Here is a 24705-nt window from a genome sequence, read left to right as displayed (position 1 = left end):
CGTTCTCTTGTGGGGGTTTGTTTTTGATTTGAATTAATTCTGAAACAGCTGCTTTTTGTTTTGCTCGCCTGCAATTAAAGGGGAGACATAACACTTAAGTATAGGAAAGAGTGCTAAATGAGAATATACAAGAAAGGGGAGCTGTACTTATTAGCTCAGACAGAACAAACTGGCGAAATATTGCCAGGTCTTCCACAGGAATCCATGAATAGATTGTTTGTGGGGAAGAGTGAGAGAAAGAATAAATTTTGAGTTAATATGATGTAGGTGATATTGTGCCAACTTTAAAACTGCCATTGAGTACAACTGGACATATTTCGGTCTCATGGCATCAGGTAAGTTGAAGTGCCGTGTTATGAGCATTAGTGTCATAACATTAATGCTTTTCCTTCTATTTCTACAAACAGCACTGCAAACTCTTTGCTTGGCTTACAAACTTATTTTAATTGTATTTCAGTTCAAAACAAGTCAAATAAAAAAGGAATGAAACATTGAAATAGAATTCTGAAAGATTGTGTACATTTTTATATATTTTGATATCACTGATGAACATACACGTTTTCATAGTAAGGGATTTAGTGCCATAAAAAATAACAGAATAACAGATTTGGAAGGGACCTTGGAGGTCTTCTAGTCCAACCCATTCAAGCAGGAAACCCTATATCACTTCAGACAAATTGTTGTCCAATATCTTCTTTAAAAATTCCAGTATTGGATCACTCACAATGTTTGGAGGCAAGTCATTCCATATTGTTATAACTGTCAAGAAATTTATAGCTCAAGGGTGGTTTTCTCCTGGATTATTTTTCATCCATTGCTTCTTGTCATGCTTTCAGGTGCTCTGGAGAATAGGCTGACTCCCTTCTTATTTGTGGCAACCCTTCAAATATTCAAACACTGTTATCATGTCAGCCCTAGGCCCTCTTTTTACTAAACTAAACATACCCTATTCCTGCAGGTGTTCTATTCACTAAATATTACTACACATTCACTAAATCCTACATTCTAACAAAATAATGATAAAGATGCAATAATTAGGCAAGGCACTCTGTTCCCATTTGGCTGATCTGTGACTAACAGAGCTTACTAGTGTTGAATTATCTCAAAATTTGTTAAGTAAAAAAAATCAACTTCCAAAATGTAGCAAATTATTAGAATAAAAATTATTAATAGACCATATATACAAAGCTATAGCCAGCTGCAATTTTGTGTGTGTGTGTATTAGCATAATTGCACTGGCTTTGGTGCAGTGCTAGCAGAAAGCAGAAAAAAGCAGAAAACAGTAGTGAAAATTAAATATTTCTGAATAGCAGGAGAGGCACCTACAGTTTCCTTTCTAAACAAGTGCTGTGTGGTTGCTTGTGTTAGAGCATCAGAAGAGAGCATGGCTATTTAAATAAAAACCCAGAAACAAAATTATGGAGCCAGTTGGAGACACAATGGGTGCACATATTGCTCAATAAATACCTGTGATATTGAAGTAGTGAATATAGCAAGAGTAATATATACAATTTAGGGAAAATCTGCATCTTTCTAAATATATATGTCATCAGTGGAATAGTAGGGGAACAAGCATTGTCTTAATAGCTTTAGTATGATTTGCACCCTGTCCACCGAATGATTATCAAGTATCCAGTGCCTAGATGGTGCAAGATAACTAACTAATCATAACGGAAGTCATAGATTTTTTAATATTTGTCTTACACTATAAAAGCATTCCACAGCAACTGAGATGAGTTTAATTTTGCTTCTGTTTTCCAAATGCAGCAGAAAAGATCAATGTTGAAGAATTTTCATCTGCTTCATAAAGTATTTGCATAAAATGCATGGTATAAGATAACATTTCCCAAGGTTTTTTTTTTTTTCTTTCTAACAAGCATATGAGAAGCATCCCGGAAATTGATGTACCTTTTATTTCAGCTTTTCTTACTCGGCTTTGTGCCTCCTTTTTATCCTTCTTCTGTATCTTTTATATGGTTATTCATCTTCTATTTCATCCTACTCCTAATGCATATATTAAAGTCCCATTTGTTGAATAACAAGTAATATTGATTATAAATCATTTTTTCTCTTCATTTTGGAAAGAAGGATTTGGAAGTGTTTGCTTCGAAACAACTGAAACACAAATCACACATGTGGCCTTCGTTCATCTTTGTCTTCATCTTCAATCTCTTCTGTAGAAGGTCCCCGGATTTGAACATTCTCATGTTTAGGTTGGAATGTATTTTCTGTCTCCCTAAAAATTAGACATAAAATGATTAATTCAGAGGACGAGTTTTTTATTTAAAAATAGTTATAATAATTACTTCATTTATTTATTAAACTTATATGCTGCATATCTCTCACCTAAGAAGCTATTCTAGGTAGTTTGCAATCATAAAAATCATACTATCATTATTGAAGAACATTTAGAAGGACAACTCTGTTAGCCTATTGTAGCCAAAAAAATAGAGTGTAGTAGCATCTTTTCAGATTCAGATTAACAGTTCAAGAGAGTTGGAAAATTCTTGAAAAATGAGGTAAGTGAGGCTCCAAACTCAATCAATACCAAAGTGGATGGAGAAAGGCAAGGAAGAGCAAATCTGGAGGTGTAGAATAATAGTGGCAGAGTCAGGAAAATACTGACTAAATTTTAATTCACAGTATGCAAATTTCCCATTTTTACGAACTATACTGACATTACTAAGCTGTATTTAGCTCAACTGTGGACAGTGCTGCAAATAATCTTGAGGAAAAAAACCTAGGTGTGACATTTATACTCCACCTTTAAAATAGACAGTCTGTCTCTTCCCATCCCATCTCATCCCCACATTTTTTACCAAAGGACACTCACGTTGCCTCATAGTCCTTATTCTTTGATTTCCTACAGCAACAACAATAAACCAAAACACTTATAATAATGACAGCAGCAAGGATCCCACCAATGATTCCAGCATAAAGAGCAATGTTCATGGATGCTGTAGAAAGAAAAGATTAGCAGTTATTGCAAAACTGATAAGCTATTTGGCTGTTTTGGAAAAGACTTTGTTAGGGATTGTTTAAATCCCTATGTTTAAAAATATCCTGAATATCAGCAGAGTACTAAAGAATATTGAGTAATTGAGCAGCAGAACATTCCATAAAAGGAATAAAAACTCAGGGTATGGTTCTCTTGGGTGTAGAATATGATTCTAGCCTACCTGTCTATGAATAGTAACTGACATTACTTATACCTGAAGTAAAAACATTATTAATAAATAATTTCAAATGAAATTTTTGAAATTATTTATTTCTGAAATATTAATAAATAATATTAAGAAATAATAATATTACTGAAAAAATTATCAGGAAATAAATGAAGATTTTTAAAAACTGTCTTCTATGTAGCATTTCCCAACCTTTGCAACTTTGTGGACAGGCAGGGTGGGAGGCGACAGGGGCATGAGGGGCACTTCTGCACAAGTGGCAAGTGCAGCTGTGTGCATGCTCCCCGTTGTTTCTTTGGCCCGGTTCCAAACGGGTTGGGGACCCCTGTTCTACTGCATTTAAAAAAAATGTAAATGTGGACATCAACCTCCCCAAATTCTGGGAGTTGAATTCTGACATTTGAAGTCCAGACATCTTGACGTTCCCAAGTTTGAGAAATGCTGCTCTGCACTAATAAAGAGGACAGACATTATCTTTTTTACTTATAAACACAGAGAGTCATTTAATTAATAGGTGAGAAATGTTTAAAATGTGTGAAGTGAAGTTAAGTTAAGGATTGTACTGTATGGGAAGAAAGTAGACACGTGGGCATGATTGGAATGTTCAATGTTTGTTCTCATTTAAAATTTTGATTGTTTTCATTACTTCCAGTATCATAGTGGCCAGAAATTGCTGTCATTATTTATAATGGGGGCTGAGAGACTGCTACAAACTGCCCTTGATAAACAAGTTAATTGAACAGAATCTAGATCTTTTTGTTTGCGCATTGGCATTCTGGTAGATGGAACATAATAGGTTGCACAAACAAAATGCATCTGGACTTTCATCTGACAATACCTTCTTCAGGCACAGTTACTAAATGTGCTTTCACATGTCCTTAATTGTGGAGCTACTGCCCAGATATTTAGTTTCATGAAATGTAGATGCAAACAATAAAACAGCTCCCTTTCCCCCCATAATGAAAAAACATCACTAATTTTTTTTAAAAACTACAACAATTTGAACGATGTTTTGAGTTAAGATCCTTTTTAAAAACAGCAAACAAACAAAAGCAGTTAAATCAATTAAAAATATTTTTTGATTGGAAATAGTCTTTTGTGGCACGAAGATGTGTAATTGCCTCTACATAACAAACATAACATCTACATAACAAATCACTATAAATACTGCAAATATATCTTTTAGGGGCAGAAAAGGAGTTCTGCTGTGGACAAAACATAAATGGAGGATGATCTGATAATATCATATAGGAAAACCTCTAAAAAGTGAACGAGCAATGTTCAATGCTTAACTGTAGGACAGCACTCTGGAAGGCATCTGCCAGTAAAACATATAATTCTTATTGTGAACTACTCTGCCTGATCTAAAAACTGATGAGTTTATTTTCTTCTACTTAAGTCTACCCCATCCAAGCATCCCCAAATACTTACGAGGTTGAATAGCAACCGTGAGATTACATTTGTTCTCGCCAACAGTGTTTTTGGAAAGGCAGATATAATATCCGGTCGTGTTTATAGAAACATTTTTCAGCATCAGCATTCCTAGTAGAAAACAAGAAAAATAACCTGATCATATAGCAGGTTCAAGCAGAAAAGTATTTTTTCACCTGTTCCTTACTTTATCATATATAAAATCAGTATAGTATAATGTTCTCATAGCAGATGTAACCTGTACAGCATAATACAACAAATCATTGTAGTTCAGTTGCTATGTTTGTTGGCCTGATTTGCAATCCTATTAAATCTTTTTAGTACACCTGTCATTTAAGAAGTCAAGAAGTCATCTAGCATGTTTTCGTCCGAGTTTTACTTTCAATGATCCTGGCAAGATAAGTTAAGCAAAGAGAGAGTACCTATAATCAACCAGGGGCTGAGTTTACACATAGTGTATTGTTCCTTGTCCTTTTCCTTCCACTCCTAACTATGACACTAATGCCTTGGCAACATCTTTTTCTGCTGATTCTCAATGGCATCTCCCTCCCTTGACAGGCTCAAGTCATCCTTACCTCTATCACTCTTAAAGTAATATTCCCCTCACGCAGATACACACCTTATTTGAACACAATCCAAGGACAGCCTAAAGGTATATAAAATCTGTCAGATTTTGTCACCAATTACCTTTGAGAGAAGTCAGATAATTGACAGGAAGTGGGAACAGAATCAAGAGAGGTAGTATAGAAAAAGAAAACAGATTTTATACCAGTATAATTTTCTCTGCAGTCAAAGATTGGTGGGCAGGACTTTAACTCTGCACAATGGGAAAATCTCATGACATGGTTCATTTGCTTTTAACTGAATATAATGTACATTGTGCAAGCACAGCCATTATGGTTGGTAAACTAAGGTTTATAGGTTTGCATGATATATTAAATCCTTCAGGGAATGTATTGTATTAAAGGATGTACTATGTAAAAGAACATAATAATAATTAGAACTCAGCTATCTATTTACTAACTGTAATAGTAAGTGTGGGTCAAAACTGTACATGAGTTCTGCTTTAATTTCCAAATATATAAATTGATTTCTTGTCCTTATGATTTATTTCCAGATAAGGAAATATATTTTTACAAATCTAGAAGTAGCATATTTTTTAACAATTGTGAATATAAAATGCAGGTGAGACATTTTAGTGAAATTTGTACAGATCTCAGCATTCTCTGTGCAATGGATTGTAAACAAACTTGATATAGTGCATGTGACTAAGATGGCGCATCCATTCATAAACCTTTAAGTAATAGAACACAGCTAACATGCCAGCAAAGCATTCTGCCTGACAGTTGGACTATCAACAATCCATGTAGGTTAGGCAAAGATGATCTTATCATCTGGAAAGTATTCTACAGCTTTCCAAAGAATTCATTCTTTATGAGAATCAACATTACAAAATCATAGCGCACTGATGAGAGAGGACATTTTTATGAGTGCATGCTTATGCTATAAGCGTCTGGATGAAAGCCATGAGGGCAGTGTTGGCTGCCAGTTTTGAAGAAATTTCAGACAAAATGTCTTTCATGGATTTTTTACACCTTCTTTCCCCGCTGCTTATTCACATGCTTCCGCCTTCTTATCTAAACTGTATATTCCTCAAAGAGGGGAAAATGTGTTTCAGAAAGTGTTTCATCTTCTTACTCTTGTTACAATGCTACTTTTTTTTTTTTGAAATGACAAGTGAAATGCAATGATAATCACAGGGAGCAGTAGCCGTGACTTTGGCATTGAAAGTGGGCCCTCAGCAGATCTCATCTTGTTGAATACCTATCTATACCTTAACGTAGTTTGGCATTGTAGCGTAGTGATTGAAAAGTTAGACTAATATCCATAAGTCAAGGCTGAAAATTATCCATGACATGCTCTGGATGACTGAGCATTATTTCTCTCTCCTTCATGGAATTACCTTGACTATAATAATAAATGGAGAAGGGACTGTAAATAATATTTGCTTTACCTGTAGGAGCAGGAGTCATAGATATGAAGTGATGTGTTATATAGAAATTTCTAAGCTTCATTCCTAATAATATTTCAAATGTTTCTTTATTTGCCCCCCCCAAAAAAGTGCTATACAGTGCATATTCTAAATAGTTCGGGAACCATACTTAGCCTTCAGTATCGTGCTTGGACCATGCACTAGAAAGCAAATAAATTTAGATCAAAGACTAAAATTAAATTAATAATTTAAATTAGTTAAATGTCATGAACCTGATCATTTTCCATACATTTAATAATTCTCTTCTCCATGGGATAAGTAATAAATTGTAATCTAACTTTGAAATGTTGCAAGAAATGTCTCCCATAATACCAACTTGAATCTCCAAAGATTCCCAGTCAATTCATTTGTACATTGCAGTATGAAGAGCTTTTTCTTGAATCAGGTAGGCTGGTTTGTAAAATAAAGCCCCTGAATAGAGTGAAAACTGCACATTCAAAGAAGAATGAATAAGGGGGAATTTCCTTTTCATGCAAATCTTCTAATAGAATGAATTAAAAACTCTGTGTTTGTCAAAGGTCATACAATGGAGAAGAATGATCGAGTGAAGAAGCTGAACAGAAATGTAATGTGCAGTTTAAAAAAAGCATAGAGAATCTGCAAACTTGGAATCCTCCATTTGTATTGTACAGAAATGTGTGAAATGTCTTGGATAAATTATTTCCTTTAATATTTTATTGTGATACATGTTCCATTTCTTATTATTATGATTGCATTCTTTTATTTTTATGCCATTATTTATTGTTACTCTTAATTTTTTATTTTATCTGTTGTGCTGTATTCTCTGTAGACTTTTAAATTGTTTTTACATTTGTTTTTAACATTATAGGCTTTTTACATTGCTTTAAATGTTTTAATTTATTATATATTACACAGGGGACTCCTACAGTAAAGAAGTACAATAAACCAAGTCATTTGTAAATAAAGTATATTGACCAAACAATTTGAAGTTGTTGCTTACTCAATTTTGGTGCTTTTACGTGAATATTTATACTTTGTCATTTATATATAGTCTCAATTTCAGTCACATGAATCATAATGTTTAAATAGAGAAAAAGGCAGAAAGATTAAGTCTTGATCTTTATTCTTGTTCTGTATTATAAATTTACAGATAATATTTCTCTTATACTATTTTATAAGAAAAATGAGAATAAAAGAAAAAGAAATAAGCAATGCTATACAGGCAATTTATTAACATTTAGGGAAGATTTTTTGATCCGGTGCTACCATCTATAGATCTATCTGGTGTATAGCAAGTATATTTTCTTTCCAATTCAGTAGTCTAATCAAGGCTTTACTTGATATGTTCTAGGATAAAAGCTAACTTCCCTTTTCATTACAGTGTTGGTGTCAGATTTTGTTCAAGGCCTGGTGAATTAAACAAGATGGTGTTATCTTTTATTTCACCTTCAATTATCACTACATTTCAGTTTACAGAATATTGTACAATGGGGTAGCGCTTTACAGCTATAGTAAGCCAAGTATTATGTCATACTAAGTATAATAGAGTAAGCTAAGTATCATTGTTAGGATCATGTGGAATGTTATGGGAAGCTATACAAGCTTGATACCTCCCAGAATGTGCCACATGAGCCTAGCAGTTTGGCATCTCATTTGGCCTAATAATATGGCTGACAGCTCTTTCTGACTGTGCAGTTGAAGAAATATGATAACATAAGGTTCAAAGAAAATGAATAATATTTCCTCAGTGAGATGGTCTTCTTCTGAGTCTAGCTGAGAGAGTATCAAATGAACAAGATATTTGATAGAGAGAAAATCACAAACTACTGGAAACTGACATGATTTCATTCCTTCCAATGGAACCTTGGAACTCACATTCAAAACGGATATAAAACACGTTTAATATATAAAATGCAGCTATATTTAACTGCTTGTGATTCCCTGTCCCAAAATAAGCAGTAACATTTTTGAATGACGTTGCCTCATTTGTCTGCACCAGCAAAGTTGAGTGTTTTGTTCTACCCAGGTAACCGGGCTCACACATTTTGACTTCAAAATTATAGATATTCTAACAGCGTTTATTTATGATATCAGTCATATAAATGAATATGACTTCAATGTAGAAGTGAGATTGAATCATATGTTCTGATCATAAAGTACTTGTTTTAACTGCCATGGAACAAGAACCAAGCAACTATTCTGAATTACTATGGGGAATAGAATGATTGTGAGTATGGGACAACCTCCCATTGGAAAGAAATGAGAGCTTATAGTTGGAATCTGAGATACTCATTTCTGCATCATTATATCATCCTGTTGCTAAAAGGAAATGGACAATGGAGAACTACATGAAAAATAAAGGCATTGTAGAAATGCTCAGGATAGAGAGAAAACTATTTTGTTTTTGTTTTTTTTAAAGCACATGCAGCCTTCAGTAATTAAAAAAAGGGTACTCATTACCAAGGCCTCTCCTTCTCATTCTGCAGCAATAGCATTTTGGCTTATTATTGTAACTTGAAGAAGTGGAGTTCAAACAAAGCTGGTTCTAGATAAGAAAATTCCTATTATTAATACTTAGAAATGATCATCTGTAAAATCCCTGTAAAATTCTTTTAAAACTACCATCTATTTCCCAAAGCTTCAAAGTTATGAGAATGAAATTGGCCCTGCAGGCTCAGATACCTGTATCAAAACAATGGATGCTAAAGTCAAACCTATAGTAAACCATTGACTGACCATTCAAATTTTAAGTTTTTTAGGCAGAGGAAAAATATGTTCTAGGTGGCTCTTGAACAGAGTCAAACAACATATTATGTCATACTTTTTCCCCCTTATTGAAAATTATTTTAAGGAATTCAAATGACCATTCTCAAGATGAAGATAGACTTAAAAACATACAAAATAGAAGTTAAAAATAATTTATATTAATGAGAAGTCAGAGTATACCTCCTACAGCTATTCCTTGAAGTGGCCGGCTTTTGTTCTGTATATCATAACTTTGCCAGGTATATTTAGGTTCTGGGGATCCTTCATCAGAATTGCAAGTGAGGTTAATATTTTGACCGTATACTTGCTTCCCAATAATTTTGCACATTGGATCGGATGGACGCACTGGATAAAGAGATGAGAAGAAAACAATAACCATGAACAGGTTCAGTAACATAAGGAGAGAAGCATCATCATCACACACACACACACACACATATATACACACACACAAATCCCATCCCCTAGTTTTTAAATTTTAAGCCTACCAGAAATTCTAGTTTTTCAAATTCATTTATTAGAAATAACTTTGTTTTAATAGAGATGCAATTTATCTTTCCTGTTTAGCCTGTTCATACAGACTTCTGGATATATAATAATGAGGAAAATATCACAGTTTGCTGACAATGCCCATTCTTCTAGTACATAAGTCTGAAATTCTTTCACCAGCACTTCCAGTTAAAATGTTATTTAGCAAATGATGGGGAAATCCTCTTCTGAGACACTGCATATTCTAGAAATCTTCAGAAAAGACAAACTGGGTTCATCTGACTAAATATAGGATAGTTTCCTATCTTCTTGATTATTTCAATCATATAGCAAACTGACATAGGGATCATCGGTACTTCTTCTCAAATGTTAAAATACATTCTATATCCCTGCATTGTACAACAATTTTTACAATATACAACAGTTTGTGTCTATTTTATTTCACACTAAATTATTGAACAAAGTATTTCAGACTACTGATTACTGTATATACTATTGAATCCAGATATTGGACTGGCAGAAATACAAAGGTATGAATGCCTTACCGAGGACCAAAAGTTCTACGTCGACGCTTTTTGATGGGAATACATTTCTTATCTCAACTAAGCATTCATAAGTTCCATTGTCTTGCATGGTCACCTGATCAAGGGTAATTCCAGCATCACCATTTTCAAAATTGTTAGAGAATCTTAAACGACCTTCGTAAGTTGGTATAAACTGTTCAGTACCATCAAACATCTTCCTAGAAAATTCTCCCTAAATAAGAAAGAAGGGTACATGTTAGTGTAGTAGTAAGATTCCCACTGCTTGCATAAAGAAACCCAGTAGGCACTTCTCTTCTACCATCTAAGCTTTTTGCCCTCTCAACTTATTTTTTTTAAAGTAATGATTATGTTTATATCCAATAAAATGTACAAGTAAAATCAATTTCTGCTTCAGAAAAACCACAAGTAATTGTTAAGAAAGAATTGTTCTTGTTTTAGGTATTGAAATGTTGTGTAGAGATATAAAATAAGATGAGAGGGCTGTGGGCATAAAATTTTTTTTAAAAAAAGGTAAGAGTTTTGGTGTTGGTTTTAAAGGGGAACTGAATTATTAATGGGTAAAGTAAAAGAATTTAGTGCATCAGCAAGTTTTAAGATTAATAAACAGAAGGTGAAGATGTTAATAAAAATATGAAAATACAAGTTCAAACATAATTGATTAACACAATGGCTTTTTGGACTTTCAGTTTGCAGGGCTTCAGCGACGGCAGGAATCCGCGATCGTGCGCGGTTTCTGCTGCGCTCGCCGCTGGAGTGCCCCGATCCAGCTGGATTTGGGGCTATAGTTACCTCGTAGAGGTAACTGGAGATAGGGGAGATCCGGAAGGTGTCCAGGGGAATCGCAACCCCCCTCCTCAGCTGGCTTAACTCCCTTTTCTGAAAGCGGTGGAGCGGCGGTCAGCAATGGCCGCCACAAAGAAGCTCTCATCCGGATAAGAATGTGCAGGAGGAAGCTGAGAAGTGAAAGTTTTGGCTGACCGGGATAACAAGTAACATTTAAATACCCTGGAATTTAAATTTCATTAAAGATACATCGCTCCCAAAGAAGACTCGGAAAAAGCAGCGAATGAAAGTAAAAAGGGAAAGTTTGTTTTTTCTCACTCTCCTTCCTTATGGTGACAGCAGATGAATGAGAAATCGGAAAAACCCGCTTTGGCATCAGCAGGTAATTAAACTGGAAAATTAAAGCCAAGGGGACAATAAAGATTTCTGAACATTGGGGAAAAAAACTTTTTTTGCTGTAAGTGGGAAGGGAAAAGAAAAGAATTAATATTAAGATTTTGCTGGAGAAGGCTGCTTGGAATTTACAAGACTAGAGCTAAATTGTAACAAGACTTCTAAAAGATACATTTTAATTGGAACTTTGCAACTGAACTGTAACTGTAACAGGAAGAGAAAGTGTAAAAAGAAGAAAGTGTTAAATGAAACAGTCTGTGTGCATTTGGATTGCTTGGTGACTTTGGGACTTTTGGAAATTATTATTTGAAAGATTAAAAACATTTGGGTTGTTTAAAATTTTTTCCACAATGGCATTACTTGTCGATGAACTGAAAATGGAATTCAAAAAGTATAAAGAATCGGTTGGTTTATCACTCCTTTTTGTGCATCTATTTCATAGTCATCATAATAATTATGTTACATAATAACTCATATTATCAATCAACAATTATATATCCCAATATCCTTATTAAACAATCATTTGACTATAATTTAACTAATTCATGCTTAAGCGAGATAACTATAATTTAGTTAATTTATAACAAATCGTAAAATCATACCAAATCTATCTTAATATAATATTCTAAAAATATTATCAAAACCAATATATATATATATTCTATATATACACTGTGATACACTGTCTGTAAATTTATGAAGAATGACGATGTTCTTATGTTATGTTTTATGTTTTATGTGTTTTTATTTGTTGTTAAAATCAATAAAACTTTTATATAAAAAAAAAAAAGTATAAAGAAGAGGAACGAGAAGGGAAGGGCTCTTTTGGCTCTGTTTTCCATTTCTTAGAAATGGCGATTTCTACTTATGAGAAACTACAAGAACAAGAAGATTGGGATGAAGAAGAAGCCATCTTTAACGAACAAGCAACTCTAGCTGGGGAAGAAAAGGGAAAGGGGGGAAAGAGAATGGAGAATTTAAGACTTAAAAAAACAACCAAAAAAGGGAAAAATAAGGTGAAAAATCGATACAATGTCAGAAAGCAACAGAAAAGAGGAATACAGAAGAGGGTGGAGATCAAGAGACAAGGGGGTAAAAAGGCTAGATTGGAGAAGCAAGGAAGGGAAAAAGGGAAGAGAAGCTACAAAGGTTTGAAACAAGATGTAAAGAAACAGGAGATGATGGGTAAAAATATAACTAAAAAAGAGATTCTGCAAAAGTACATAAGAATGTATTGTTGTATTTGTATTTGAAATAATGTTAGAAAACTGGAACATTATATGATTATAAAATGGGATAAATTATTAAAAGGAATGTGTAAAATGTTTAAGACTTAACGATAGAGTTTAATTGTTATGGATTATTGTTTTAATTATATTATAAACTTATTATTTTTTCTTATTTTAAAATATAGTACGTAGCTTTAGAATGTTCTAAGCAGAATCCGAATGAAAATTATATATTATTTTAAGTGTTAAATTTAGGGGAAAGATATAAAGGGGTCATACTTCAATCAGTGATTACAGGAGAAATTTTGTGTTAATGAGAAAAGATAATAGATAACTGAAACAGAACAGACAAAAGATATAAGCATAATGATTTAAATTGAGATGAAATAAATAAAATAGAATTAAGCCGCTTTCCAAAAAGAAGTTTTATGTTTTCATGTTTTTTGTTTTGTTTTGTATGTTTGTTTATTGAAAATTAATAAAAAATTTATATAAAAAAACACAATGGCTTTTAAGACTGAGAAGAAGGTTAAATAATTGGATATCATTGTAGCAAACATGAATTATATATTATTACAAAATAATTATGTTAACACATGGAATGAAGTTAAAAAGTATTTTTTAATGAAATAAAGTACAATTGTCATTGTTGAGAATTTCCATGATTTAGATGAATGTTTTAGTTGGAATGTTTCTTTTAATTATAGACAATACCTGTTTTTACAACTGATGTACCATTTAAACATTTAAGTTTGGCATTTACATTATATTCCAATCTTAAATAAGACTTTCATAAAAATATTCATTGTTGGTATTTATCACCAGAGAAATTGTCTTGAATGTATAAAGCTATTTCAAATTTATGCTTGAAATGTGACACCTGCTAACCATCTCATCCTCTGCCATACCCTTCTCTTTTTGCTTTCAATCCTTCCTAACTCTGATGTTTTTTTTCCAATGAGCCCTCTCTTCTCACTGGGTGGCCAAGGTATTTGAGCTTCAGCTTCAGCACATGTCCTTCCAAAGAACAGTCAGGGTTGATTTCCTTTTGGATTTACCAAAAACAAAACCGTACTTATTACTCTAGACCAGGGGTATCAAACACACGGCCCGCATGCCAGATGCGTCACACACTGGCCACGCCCACACCCAGTTTAGTGAAGGGGAAAAAAGTGATAAAACATCACGTGATGATGCCATGAAGATGAGAGTTTGACACCCTGCTCCAAGACATGTACTTTTCAAGGATCAGGGATTCATGCCTACGGGTCAATTATTTTAATTAATTATTATGTACATAGAAAGAACCTGGATCAGATTTTGGATAAGTCAACTATTGAAAAGAAGTAGTTGCCAGACCAGAGTTTAGCATGTACTTTAAAGATGGTAACTGAAGACCTTAATCAACTATATTGATTTCCAATTGTTTCTGAGCATAAACTGAGAACAGGCTTTGCCTTGTAAGCCTTTATGTAATTCGATACTAGGTTATCTGAAATATATTTCCACCTATAGGACCTTGTGGTGGCACAGTAGTTAGAATACAGTATTGCAGGCTCCTTCTGCTGACTGCCAGCAGATAAGCAGTTTAAGTCTCACCAGCTCAAGGTTGACTCAGCCTTCCCTCCTTCTGAGGTCAGTAAAATGAGGATCCAGATTGTTGGGGGCAATATGCCAACACTGTAAAACTGCTTAGAAAATGCTGTGAAACAGTATATAAGTTTAAGTGCTGTTGCTATTGCTATTAATAGAGGTCAGAAAAGATTCTTAGTTTCCTTAAAATGCCCAGCCATCACACTTTCCCCACAAGTGCATATGTATATATCTTACCATATAGCCACTTCCCAATGACTTTCCCCTCCAAGAGACAAAATCTTTTGTCTCTGCAGAAGTACTTTCAAAGTTGCATGGTAGGGTGGTATTCTCTCCTCTTATCGCTTGCACTGCCTTTGAAGGTCCTGATACTGTAATCGCATGAACAGCTGCTACTACTGGCAAAGATATACACAAAGAGAAACAGAAAGGTCAGATGTGTCTCTATTATCATGGTTGGGAAAAATGCTTTATGAATTTTGTATTCCTGAAAACCTTCCCCCTCTAAAGCATTAAGAAAATGGGAAAAATGAACACAAAAAAAGTCTTCGAAGGAAAACTAGCTTTTGAATAGACACTTTCCTATTAAAATACCCACTACCAAATTACCAAGTAATTATACAGCTGGATCTATTTATTTAAAAGACTTTAAAGCATAACTCTAGGAGAGTCACAACAAAACCATAAAAACAGGAACAAATAAAGCAAAAATTAAAAACTCAGATGCCACAACAACCATCAACAGACACCATTACTTTTTTCAGTGACTCAGTAAAAACCCCTTTGATGGCCTTTTGGAAGGCTAAACGGTGGAGGTGTGCTAGATTGTTCACAAGGGACTTCCACAAGGATAGGAGTTCCACAAGGTAGAAACACTGTCAGAAAAGGCAGGTTCTGAGGTCCTGCCAATAAGCCAGCATTTCAGGGAAGGTACCTGGACTGTGCTATCCTATCCAATCTGGTGGGATGGGCAGATCCTATCAGGAAGAGGCAAAACCCACAAATAACTTGGTCCTGTAAAAGATAGCAACTTGAATTATACCTGAAAGAAGACTGGAAATCCATGTAGCTCATTCAATACAATGTAATGTTGGACAACGTGGGAGTATATCAGCCTTCCCATGTGGATCAGACAGGAAACAGACCAGATGAGCTAATTCTACTTTACTGTAAGACTACATTAAAGGAATCTTGAAACTATCTTTTTTACTTCATGATAATTTAGGAAGAGTTGTTTCTGAGTTTCTTTCTCTGCTCTTTATGCAGCTGTGGGCTTTCCAGTGCATCTGATGTTTCCAAGGCAGCATATCTTCTCCGCTCCTCTCATCTCCCAAGATCATTTCTACATTCCATCACAGACCACTGTGCACTGCATGCAGCATTGTATTCTGGGTCAGTTGTAGTACTCAGGTGATTTGTAAGGACACTCCTATGTAGAGTAAACTATACAGGAAGTGATCAAGGCATGACTGTTCGTGAGCAAGGCATTCCCATGCAAGAAAAGATACAATTGGCACACGAGATGAATCTATGGAGAGCCTTCCCTTAGCTATAACTGCTTCCTGTTCTTCAAGCAGGAATTGTCATCCAGGAAGATCCCCTAATTGTGTACAAGCTCAGTCCAGGGGAGTGAAATCTTATCCAGCCTCAACGATGACATATTGTGATGTGTCTTTTGGACAGCTCCTCCAACTCTTTCTCAGAAGCTGGTTCGAGGGAGAATGAGATTATTCCTGGCACATCTGACTCTGAACTGCCAGTAGAACAGGCTTCAGCTGGGAACAGCTTGCAGACCAATGAAGAGGAGGGAGAGGAATTGCCTGTTGTGGTAGATCTCAGACCATGCAGGGCAGAGAAACAGAGGTCTGCCAGATTGCTCAGGAAAAGGCCCCGCCCCTCTTGATGATCTGCACCGGGATCTATTTAGTACAGCAGGCAGAGGGAGGTGTTGCTAGAAGCAATGTGTGTGGGTTGTGGCTGTGTGCTCATTCATGTTTTGTGAGACTCACGGATTATAGCTCACTATAACCCTCACTATAATATGGATATATTTAAGTTCTTTAGATGTAACACCAATCTGTGCAGAAAGGAAGGAAACTAGGAAACAAACCAACCTACTAGTTCTGCTGATAGAGTGTTGAGTTAAAAACTATAAATGATAGGAAAAGAATATCTCATTAAAAATACTACTATTTGACATGAAAAATTCTATTCAATGTATTTGGGGACTACCAAATTGAAGAATACCACTATTCATGGGGATCATCTTTGCAGACTCTGAGGCAGCAGTATTTCCAGTTACATGATCTGGATATGTTAAGTACTGACCCAGAAATATTCAAAACTTCCATCTGGTCATCATGGCTCCTTCCATCAATCAAATGTGCTTGTTTGGTTACATACAAATGCCAGCCCTGGTGTGATGAGCAAGAGGGGCCATTTCTAATGTCTTTCTCATGCATTTATTCTTATGATTTTTCCTACTGCCTCCCCTCACAACAGAAAAATGTGTATTTTTTTTCAAGTTCTTTTTGGTTGCCACAATTTTAAACAGCTTATTTATTTATTTGATTTGTCAATCACTTACAAGATAATAGGTATAAGTATAAACATAGTTATGAATACATGAAACGGATACATATAAGAAAAATAAAAAGAAACAATAGGACAGGGACGGTAGGCACGTTGTTGCGCTTATGCACACCCCCTACAGACTTCTTAGGAAAGGGGTAAGGTCAATAGTAGACAGTCTAAGGTTCAAGTTTTTGGGGTTTGAGGAAGAAACCACAGTGTCAAGTAGAGTATTCCAAACATTGACCACTCTGTTGCTGCAGTCGTATTTCCTGCAATCAAGTTTGGTGCAGTTTACTTTGAGTTTGTATCTATTGTGTGCTCTTGTATTGTTATGGTTGAAGCTGAAGTATTCATTGACAGGTAGGACATTGCAATGTTTGATTTTATATACTATACTTAGATCAGACTGAAGGCGGCGTAGTTCTAGGTTTTCTAGGTCTCGAATTTCAAGTCTGGTGGCATAAGGTATTCTGCAACGAGTGGAGGAGTGGAGAACTCTTCTTGCGAAATATTTCTGAACTTTCTCAACTGTGTTAATATCAGATACGTAATGTGGGTTCCAGACTGATGAGCTGTATTCAAGTATTGGTCTAACAAATGTTTTGTATGCTCTAGTTAGAAGTGTGATATTACCAGAGAAAAAGCTACGTAGGATTAGGTTAACAACTCTTAATGCCTTTTTGGCTATGTAGTTACAGTGGGCTCTAGCACTTAGATCATTAGAAATGAGTAGTCCAAGGTCCTTGACAGAGTTTGGATCATCAACAAGGTCTTGACTTGTATTTTATTTTCTGATTATTATTTTTTTGCCAATATGTAAGACAGCTTATAACATCAGACTTGTAGCCTTTAACAGCTCTAGTTAAAGAGCTGGGCAGCTATCTAATTTTTAGCACAAAAAATTATGGGCTATCCCCTGACATCACTGAACAAAATCGCCAGGACCCACTGCCTCAGCAGAGTGAGGAAAAATCTCAGAGATGATTCACATCCTGGTCAGCACTTCTTTACTCTCCTATCATTGGGCAGGAGATATAGAAGCATAGCCAGCTGAACGAATAGGTTGAAAAATAGGTTGAGAAATATCCGTGGGCTGTCAGACTTCTGAATGCAACATAAACACCACAATTAGGTTTAATATGATAGCCTTTGCGGGGCCAGCACCAATGATTTCAATTTCATTTTACACATATTGTGCATTGACAATAAACGTTTGATTGATTTTTACTTTCTTAATGAAAATGTCAAGAATAAATACTGAAACAAATAATGGGAATAATGGAAGGATTGTACAAAAAAGAATTATAAGTTATTGTAAAATTTCATGAAATCCATGAAATTCCATTATTGGAAACACTCGATGTACAGTGATCTGTTCATAAGGTACTGTATGCATTGTACAGAGTAAAAGATGAAACAGGGAGAAAAAATAATCCCCAAAATCTGATTTCATGGGTATTTTTTTTCTGTATTTACTCTGTATTTACAGTGCAATAAAATGTGTTCTGACTCAAGAAGGAAGTGATCAAAGTCCTTGTTATACCTTTATTGGCTCCACACCTTACCAATGCATAGTTTTACAATGCTGGTTTCACCCACTTTACTCTTATGAAATTTCCTGAAAACTTGAGTAATCAAATAATGGACCTAATTATTATATTTAAGATTTTGAAAATCCTGGAATAGTCCCATCAACCCAGGGGAGGGTCTGTATTGACAACTTTGCAGAACCCTGGTCTACGTAGATTGCAATATGCCCCCTACATTGTAAAAAATTTCCTAATGTTTCAAGGTATCTGGTTAATTTTCTTCACAGTCCTTAGACCTGAATTCAGTGTCAACAGACAGGCTTGTTGCCAGCAGGCAAGCTTTTACAAGCCTACTCAACTTTTGATCAGCAGGAAGCTCACGAGGTTTTCTTTTATGTTCTGTATATCACAATTGTCTGAGATAAGTCAATTTTCTGAGGAAACATTATATATCTGGTTTCAGTTTAAATTCAGATCATAAAGCTAGCATTCAGAGAGAGAATGGAAGAGAGCATAGCCCTTTGGAGAAAATGGAGAAAAAAATACCCAGAAAGTTATATTTATATAAGGGGAGGGGAAGGAACATTGGAAGGTAACATTCATATACCTTAGTACCTCCGGTCACGACCATAATTCATTCCATAACTTTGGTCGCAACCTGATTAGGTCATGACCCAAACCTAATTTTGGAAATTTGATGCTTACAAAAAAAATGGAGTGGAAAGGAAAATTGGCCATGAAAAACAAATGTGAATTTTTTGGTCAAAACACAATTTGGCCATGATCAGAAGCGTTTGTGACTAGAGGTTCTACTGTACTTGCTAAACTATCTGAAAATTTACTCTGTCACCAAATTAATCTGAGACTCTCTTAAACTTCTCACACCTGCAAACATTTAACCAAATGAAAGATATGGAGCTTTAAGATTAGGAATGTTCATATTCTAAGATGTTTCTATGGTCTCCTAAGTATCTTATATTTTCTTATTTTCTTTCTCTCTCCCACCTTCACAAAATAGACTCTGCAAATTAAAAGAGGCTGTAATTCTTTGCACAAATATGAAGACTAACCTTTCCTCTCCCATTGAACAAATAAGGACTGGTTTTTTTAGTTTGGATACATATGCAAAATTTATAATTTAAGCTGTATTCTATTGGATAGAAATTTAAAATAGCTTGTAATCTGTGGGATTCTCTGTTCTGTGGGAACACATTTCTTGCTTGTTCCTACACTATGTCATGCAAAGTTATGGTTTGTTTAGATAGTTTACTAAACATTTGGATGGGTTCACATAATTCTCTAAACCACAGTTTATATACCACATAATAACTTGATTCACATATGATACTGAGTCAAAGCTAAGTAAACTGCATATGTTATATGCGAACTTAACATAAATTCAATCTAGGTTCAATTCTCAACTTTCAGTATTGTTGAGAACATACATATAAGCGTAACATATACATATTCAGAGAAATGGGTCCTTATTATGGCACACTTAGGGGGAGTCTTGGACAAATCGCTGTAGCCAGCTCGCCATAACCAACCAGCCACAGCCAACTATCCACAACCAACTTGCTGCAGGACAACTCTCCATGGCCTGGTTTCCATAGGACAAGAGTTACACTAATATCAAACAAATAGTGGAATAGAATTATTAAAGAAAGGATGCAATAGGAGGGACAGAATAACATGTGAATGGCAAAAATTAAAATAATTGTTTATTTATTTTAAATAATTAAATAGCATTGTTAAATTCTCCCACAATGAGTTGTCTTAGAGAGAGTTGGCCGTGGTGAGTTCACCTGCTGTAAGTTGGCTGTGGTGAGTTGGCTGCAGTGAGTTTTCCACAGCAAGTTGGCTGTGGGAAGTTGTCCCATTCCCTTCTTAGGGTTTATTTTACCCTTTCTTCAGGCTCAAAGCCTGAAAACCAAAGCACTGCCAGACAAAAGAAGACACAGGAGACTAAACTCTGATTCCTTCAGAAAAATACCGGAAGCTATTATATATCAGAGACTCTAACTGTCACTTGGCCCTTTATGGTCTACTATGATTACTTGTTTATTTATTTGCTGAGATGTTATAGATCAGATGTTATAGATTTTTAAGTGGAAACTATAAAATGTTAAAAGAGAAAATAATATACAATTCACAGCCAGTATACATAACATTTTATATTTTTCACATATGATCTTCTGGATCATTCAGGAAATATATATTTGAAGCCAAAGTACTCAAATATGTAAGCACTTCTACTTGTATAATTTAACCTTCCCAAAGACAAGCATCTACTTCATCATTAGTGAAATCATTCCTCCTCTATCTTTCACAAAATTTGGTAGCTACTACAAATTTCAATATCAGTAGGAAAATAATCATCTGAATGATACATAGACCATAACTGACATTTATGTTATCTCCCTATCTCCAAGTGAAAGCATGTTTACATTGGACAAAAGAAATCAATATAAGCTATTTCTGTAATAAAACATTCAAAAACAGTGTGAGATTTCTAAGATGAGGCAAAAATGACTGCCAACTCTTTAAAAGGTCATAATTCAATACAGTATTAAATACAAATTAGTTTTCATTTATCATGTTTCACACTGTACATTTATGTTTTGCAATCAGTTGCTCCGTATCAAGTTGTGTGGAGTTCCTATACACATAAATCTAATTAGAGTGCAGGACTTTGCATATAAGTATAAAATAATATAATTACAGCATCCAGGGTGTACTTTTCATTGAGTTCCCTAAATACATAAATATAAGTATTTCTGATCATATAAAGTATTCAACACAGCCAAAATACAACTCAAGAAATAGTCCTACTAACTAGACTATAAAACTTTAACAGTTTAAAATTTGCTGAGATTTTTGAGGCAATTTGATTGGAACTTCAGTCATTTGGCTGTAAAGTAACATTTCAAATTATTATTTCTATTTAAAGAAAAGACATAAAGATAGCAGCCTACTTGTACCCATAGTCCCCTAAAACAGAAAAATCAGAAGTTTCCCTCCATATATTTCTATAATATGGACATTTCCCATATTATAGTCTTCAAATATTACCCAATCATCTCTATGGGGCAGTTTTAAAAAGCAAACATATCCCTGATGGGCTCTTTGTACAGTTGTCAACAAGGTGCTATTTCCCACAATCTTTAGTTTAGATAGTAATGTTTGTATTTTGATTAGGTAATGTTGAACCAATCTGTGATAGTTTTCCCTCTTTCATCTCAGTAAAATGAATTATGTGTGCCTGCACAACTAGCCATTGGCACAGGCCATTTATGAAAAAGACTTGGGAAGCTAGTAAGGACAGAGAGGGCACTCGTATTGAAAACTTCTTAAAAGTAAATGGTTTCCTTTCCTATGCACACCAGCAGCATGTCTATCTACTGCAAATACAATAGTAATAATGTATTACTTTATAATATTTATATTACAAATAATGCTGTGTTTTTATAATGTGCACCTGCCTGGATAAGATGGGGTGAAAGAATATATAATCTTTGGACTTTGGCTTGGCCTTTTAAAAAGAATAAGGAAGACAAGTAAAATCACTTTGGTTTAGTCTAATACAACCATACTAGTCTAATACTAGTATTGTTGTATAACTCTGTGAAAGGCAAAAATAAAGCGAAGGACTTGCAAAGCTATGGAAAAAGTTGGAGCCTTAGGGAAAATGCAATCCATTTGCAAGATCCTATGAGATTTTAGACTTCATCTAACAAAAACACTTACCTTAAGGATGAGAGATTTGTCTAAAGGATCCGACAAACCGATTCCTTTAATGGGAAAAAAAACCCTGGATTTCCTCCCTTATAATAAATAACTTAACAGGAAAGCTATGATCACTGGTGAAGCATAGATAGGAAGATGAATTATGGGAATAAAATCTGTCTATACAATTGGGATTAATGAAGCAATCCATTGCTACTGTAATCTATTTGTGCAGAATAGTTTATTGTGTTCTTTTCCTCTTGTCTTTATTTAATTCAACAAAACAAAAAAGGGAAATAAGGAAAAAAGAAGAGAAAGGTGGAATTGGGGAAAAAGTTGTTCTCAATGAAGATATTCCTCTTAATGGAACAGACTAGCAGCCAGTAACCCAATAACCGCACAACAAATATCAATTCAGCACAAATTTATCAGATATAATAAACAAGCCAGACTTCAACATTGTAATTAATAGTATTAATAGGGAGAATATCAAAAATCAAGATGAATATACTAACCAGAATTTTATATTTGTTCCAAACAATTCCAGTTAGGCTTGGAAAAGATTATTTTGATGATTTAAATAAAATTGTGTTGAAATATATATGGCAAGGTAAGAAAGCAAGAATAAAGTTAAAACTTTTGCAAGATGCCAGAATAAGAGGAGGATTTGGTTTGCCTAATTGGGAGTTGTATTACCAAGCTACAAATTTGATGTGGGTTAAGGAATGGATAACATTAAGAAATACTAGATTGTTGACACTAGAAGGACATGATCTGTTGTTGGGATGGCATGCTTTTCTATAGTATAAAGGAACTAAAACACAGGGGTATTTTAGAAGACATGATATACAGGAGTCTCTATGGTTAAACTGGGAGAAGACTAAAAGGCAATGTTATTTGAAAATTCCAGTCTGGTTATCAACTATTGAAGCATTTTCTTATCCTATAATATACAAAAAGGAACAAACAGTTAGATATAGTGAAATATTGAATGAAAAGGGTGAACTTAAATCTGTGCAAAAATTAGAGGAACAAGGTATAAAGATGAATTGGTTTTCATATGCGCAATTACATTCAAGGTATGACAAAGATTCTAAAACAGAAGGTTTCTATGATAAACTGACTGACTTAGATAAGATTTTGACAGGTACTGATGAAAAGGTGATTAAAAAATTGTATGGATATTTATTAGAAATTAAACTAGAAGAAGAACAAGTTAAAGAAATAATGATTGCTTGGGGGAAGAATTTTGGATATGGGATTGATCTAGAGAAATGGCAAAAATTGTGGTCTCAAAATTATAAAATGACAATGGCCAACAGCATATAAAGAAAATTTGTATAAGATGTTTTACAGGTGGCATTTTCCTCCGACAAGAATAGCAAGAATGTTCAAGAACAAATCTGAAAAATGTTGGAAATGTCATCAGATACCTGGCTCATATTACCATATGTGGTGGACTTGTGCGGATGCCAAAAAATATTGGACTAAAATCCACACGTGGTCGGAAAAAATGACAAAAAAGCATATAGACTTGAAACCAGAGATATTTTTACTGGGAATTTTACCTGAAATATATAGTAAAGAATTGAAATACCTGATTGTAAATGTACACTGCTCAAAAAAATAAAGGGAACACAAAAATAAGACATCCTAGATCTGAATGAATGAAATATTCTCATTAAACACTTTGTTCATTACATAGTTAAATGTGCTGACAACAAAATCACACAAAAATTATCAATGGAAATCAAATTTAGCAACTCATGGAGGTCTGGATTTGGAGTTACACTCAAAATTAAAGTGGAAAAAAACACTACAGGCTGATCCAACTTTGATGTAATGTCCTTAAAACAAGTCAAAATGAGGCTCAGTAGTGTGTGTGGCTTCCACGTGCCTGTATGACCTCCCTACAACGCCTGGGCATGCTCCTGATGAGGTGGCGGATGGTCTCCTGAGGGATCTTCTCCCACACCTGGACTAAAGCATCCCCCAACTCCTGGACAGTCTCTGGTGCAATGTGGCATTGGTGGATGGAGCGAGACATGATGTCCCAGATGTGCTCAATTGGATTCAGGTCTGGGGAACGGGTGGGCCAGTCCATAGCATCAATGCCTTCATCTTGCAGGAACTGCTGACACACTCCAGCCACATGAGGTCTAGCATTGTCATGCATTAGGAGGAACCCAGGGCCAACAGCACCAGCATATGGTCTCACAAGGGTCTGAGGATCTAATCTCAGTACCTAATGGCAGTCAGGCTACCTCTGGTGAGCACATGGAAGGCTGTGCAGCTCCCTAAAGAAATGCCACCTCACACCATTACTGATCCATTGCCAAACCGGTCATGCTGGAGGATGTTGCAGGCAGCAGAACGTTCTCCACAGCGTCTCCAGACCTTGTCACGTCTGTCACCTGTGCTCAGTGTGAACCTGCTTTCATCTGTGAA

At 34.9% G+C, this 24705-nt stretch overlaps 1 protein-coding gene across 2 annotated transcripts in view; it reads right to left on the bottom strand.

Moving 5' to 3' along the window:
- Positions 1–1930: 1930 nt before the first annotated feature.
- The window catches only part of GPA33 (glycoprotein A33), a 27591-nt gene continuing 4816 nt past the window's right edge, over positions 1931–24705 (bottom strand). The window contains exons 2-7 of one of the 2 annotated variants that reach the window (XM_026664056.2): positions 14666–14826; positions 10431–10641; positions 9577–9741; positions 4617–4727; positions 2834–2957; positions 1931–2236 (exon numbers count right to left, since the gene is read on the bottom strand). In XM_026664056.2, coding sequence (XP_026519841.1) covers positions 2128–2236; positions 2834–2957; positions 4617–4727; positions 9577–9741; positions 10431–10641; positions 14666–14826 — 881 coding nt within the window. In that variant the 3' untranslated portion in view covers positions 1931–2127. The remainder of the gene's footprint in view (positions 2237–2833; positions 2958–4616; positions 4728–9576; positions 9742–10430; positions 10642–14665; positions 14827–24705) is intronic. The other variant, XM_026664057.2, reaches the window with a different exon arrangement.

This window comes from Notechis scutatus, chromosome 5, assembly GCF_049901735.1.
Source record: "Notechis scutatus isolate UNSWTSFEM ecotype Mainland chromosome 5, rNotScu1.2, whole genome shotgun sequence".
Lineage (NCBI taxonomy): Eukaryota > Metazoa > Chordata > Lepidosauria > Squamata > Elapidae > Notechis > Notechis scutatus.
Note: the sequence above shows the minus strand (reverse complement) of the source record. Positions and strands in the feature narration are given on the sequence as shown.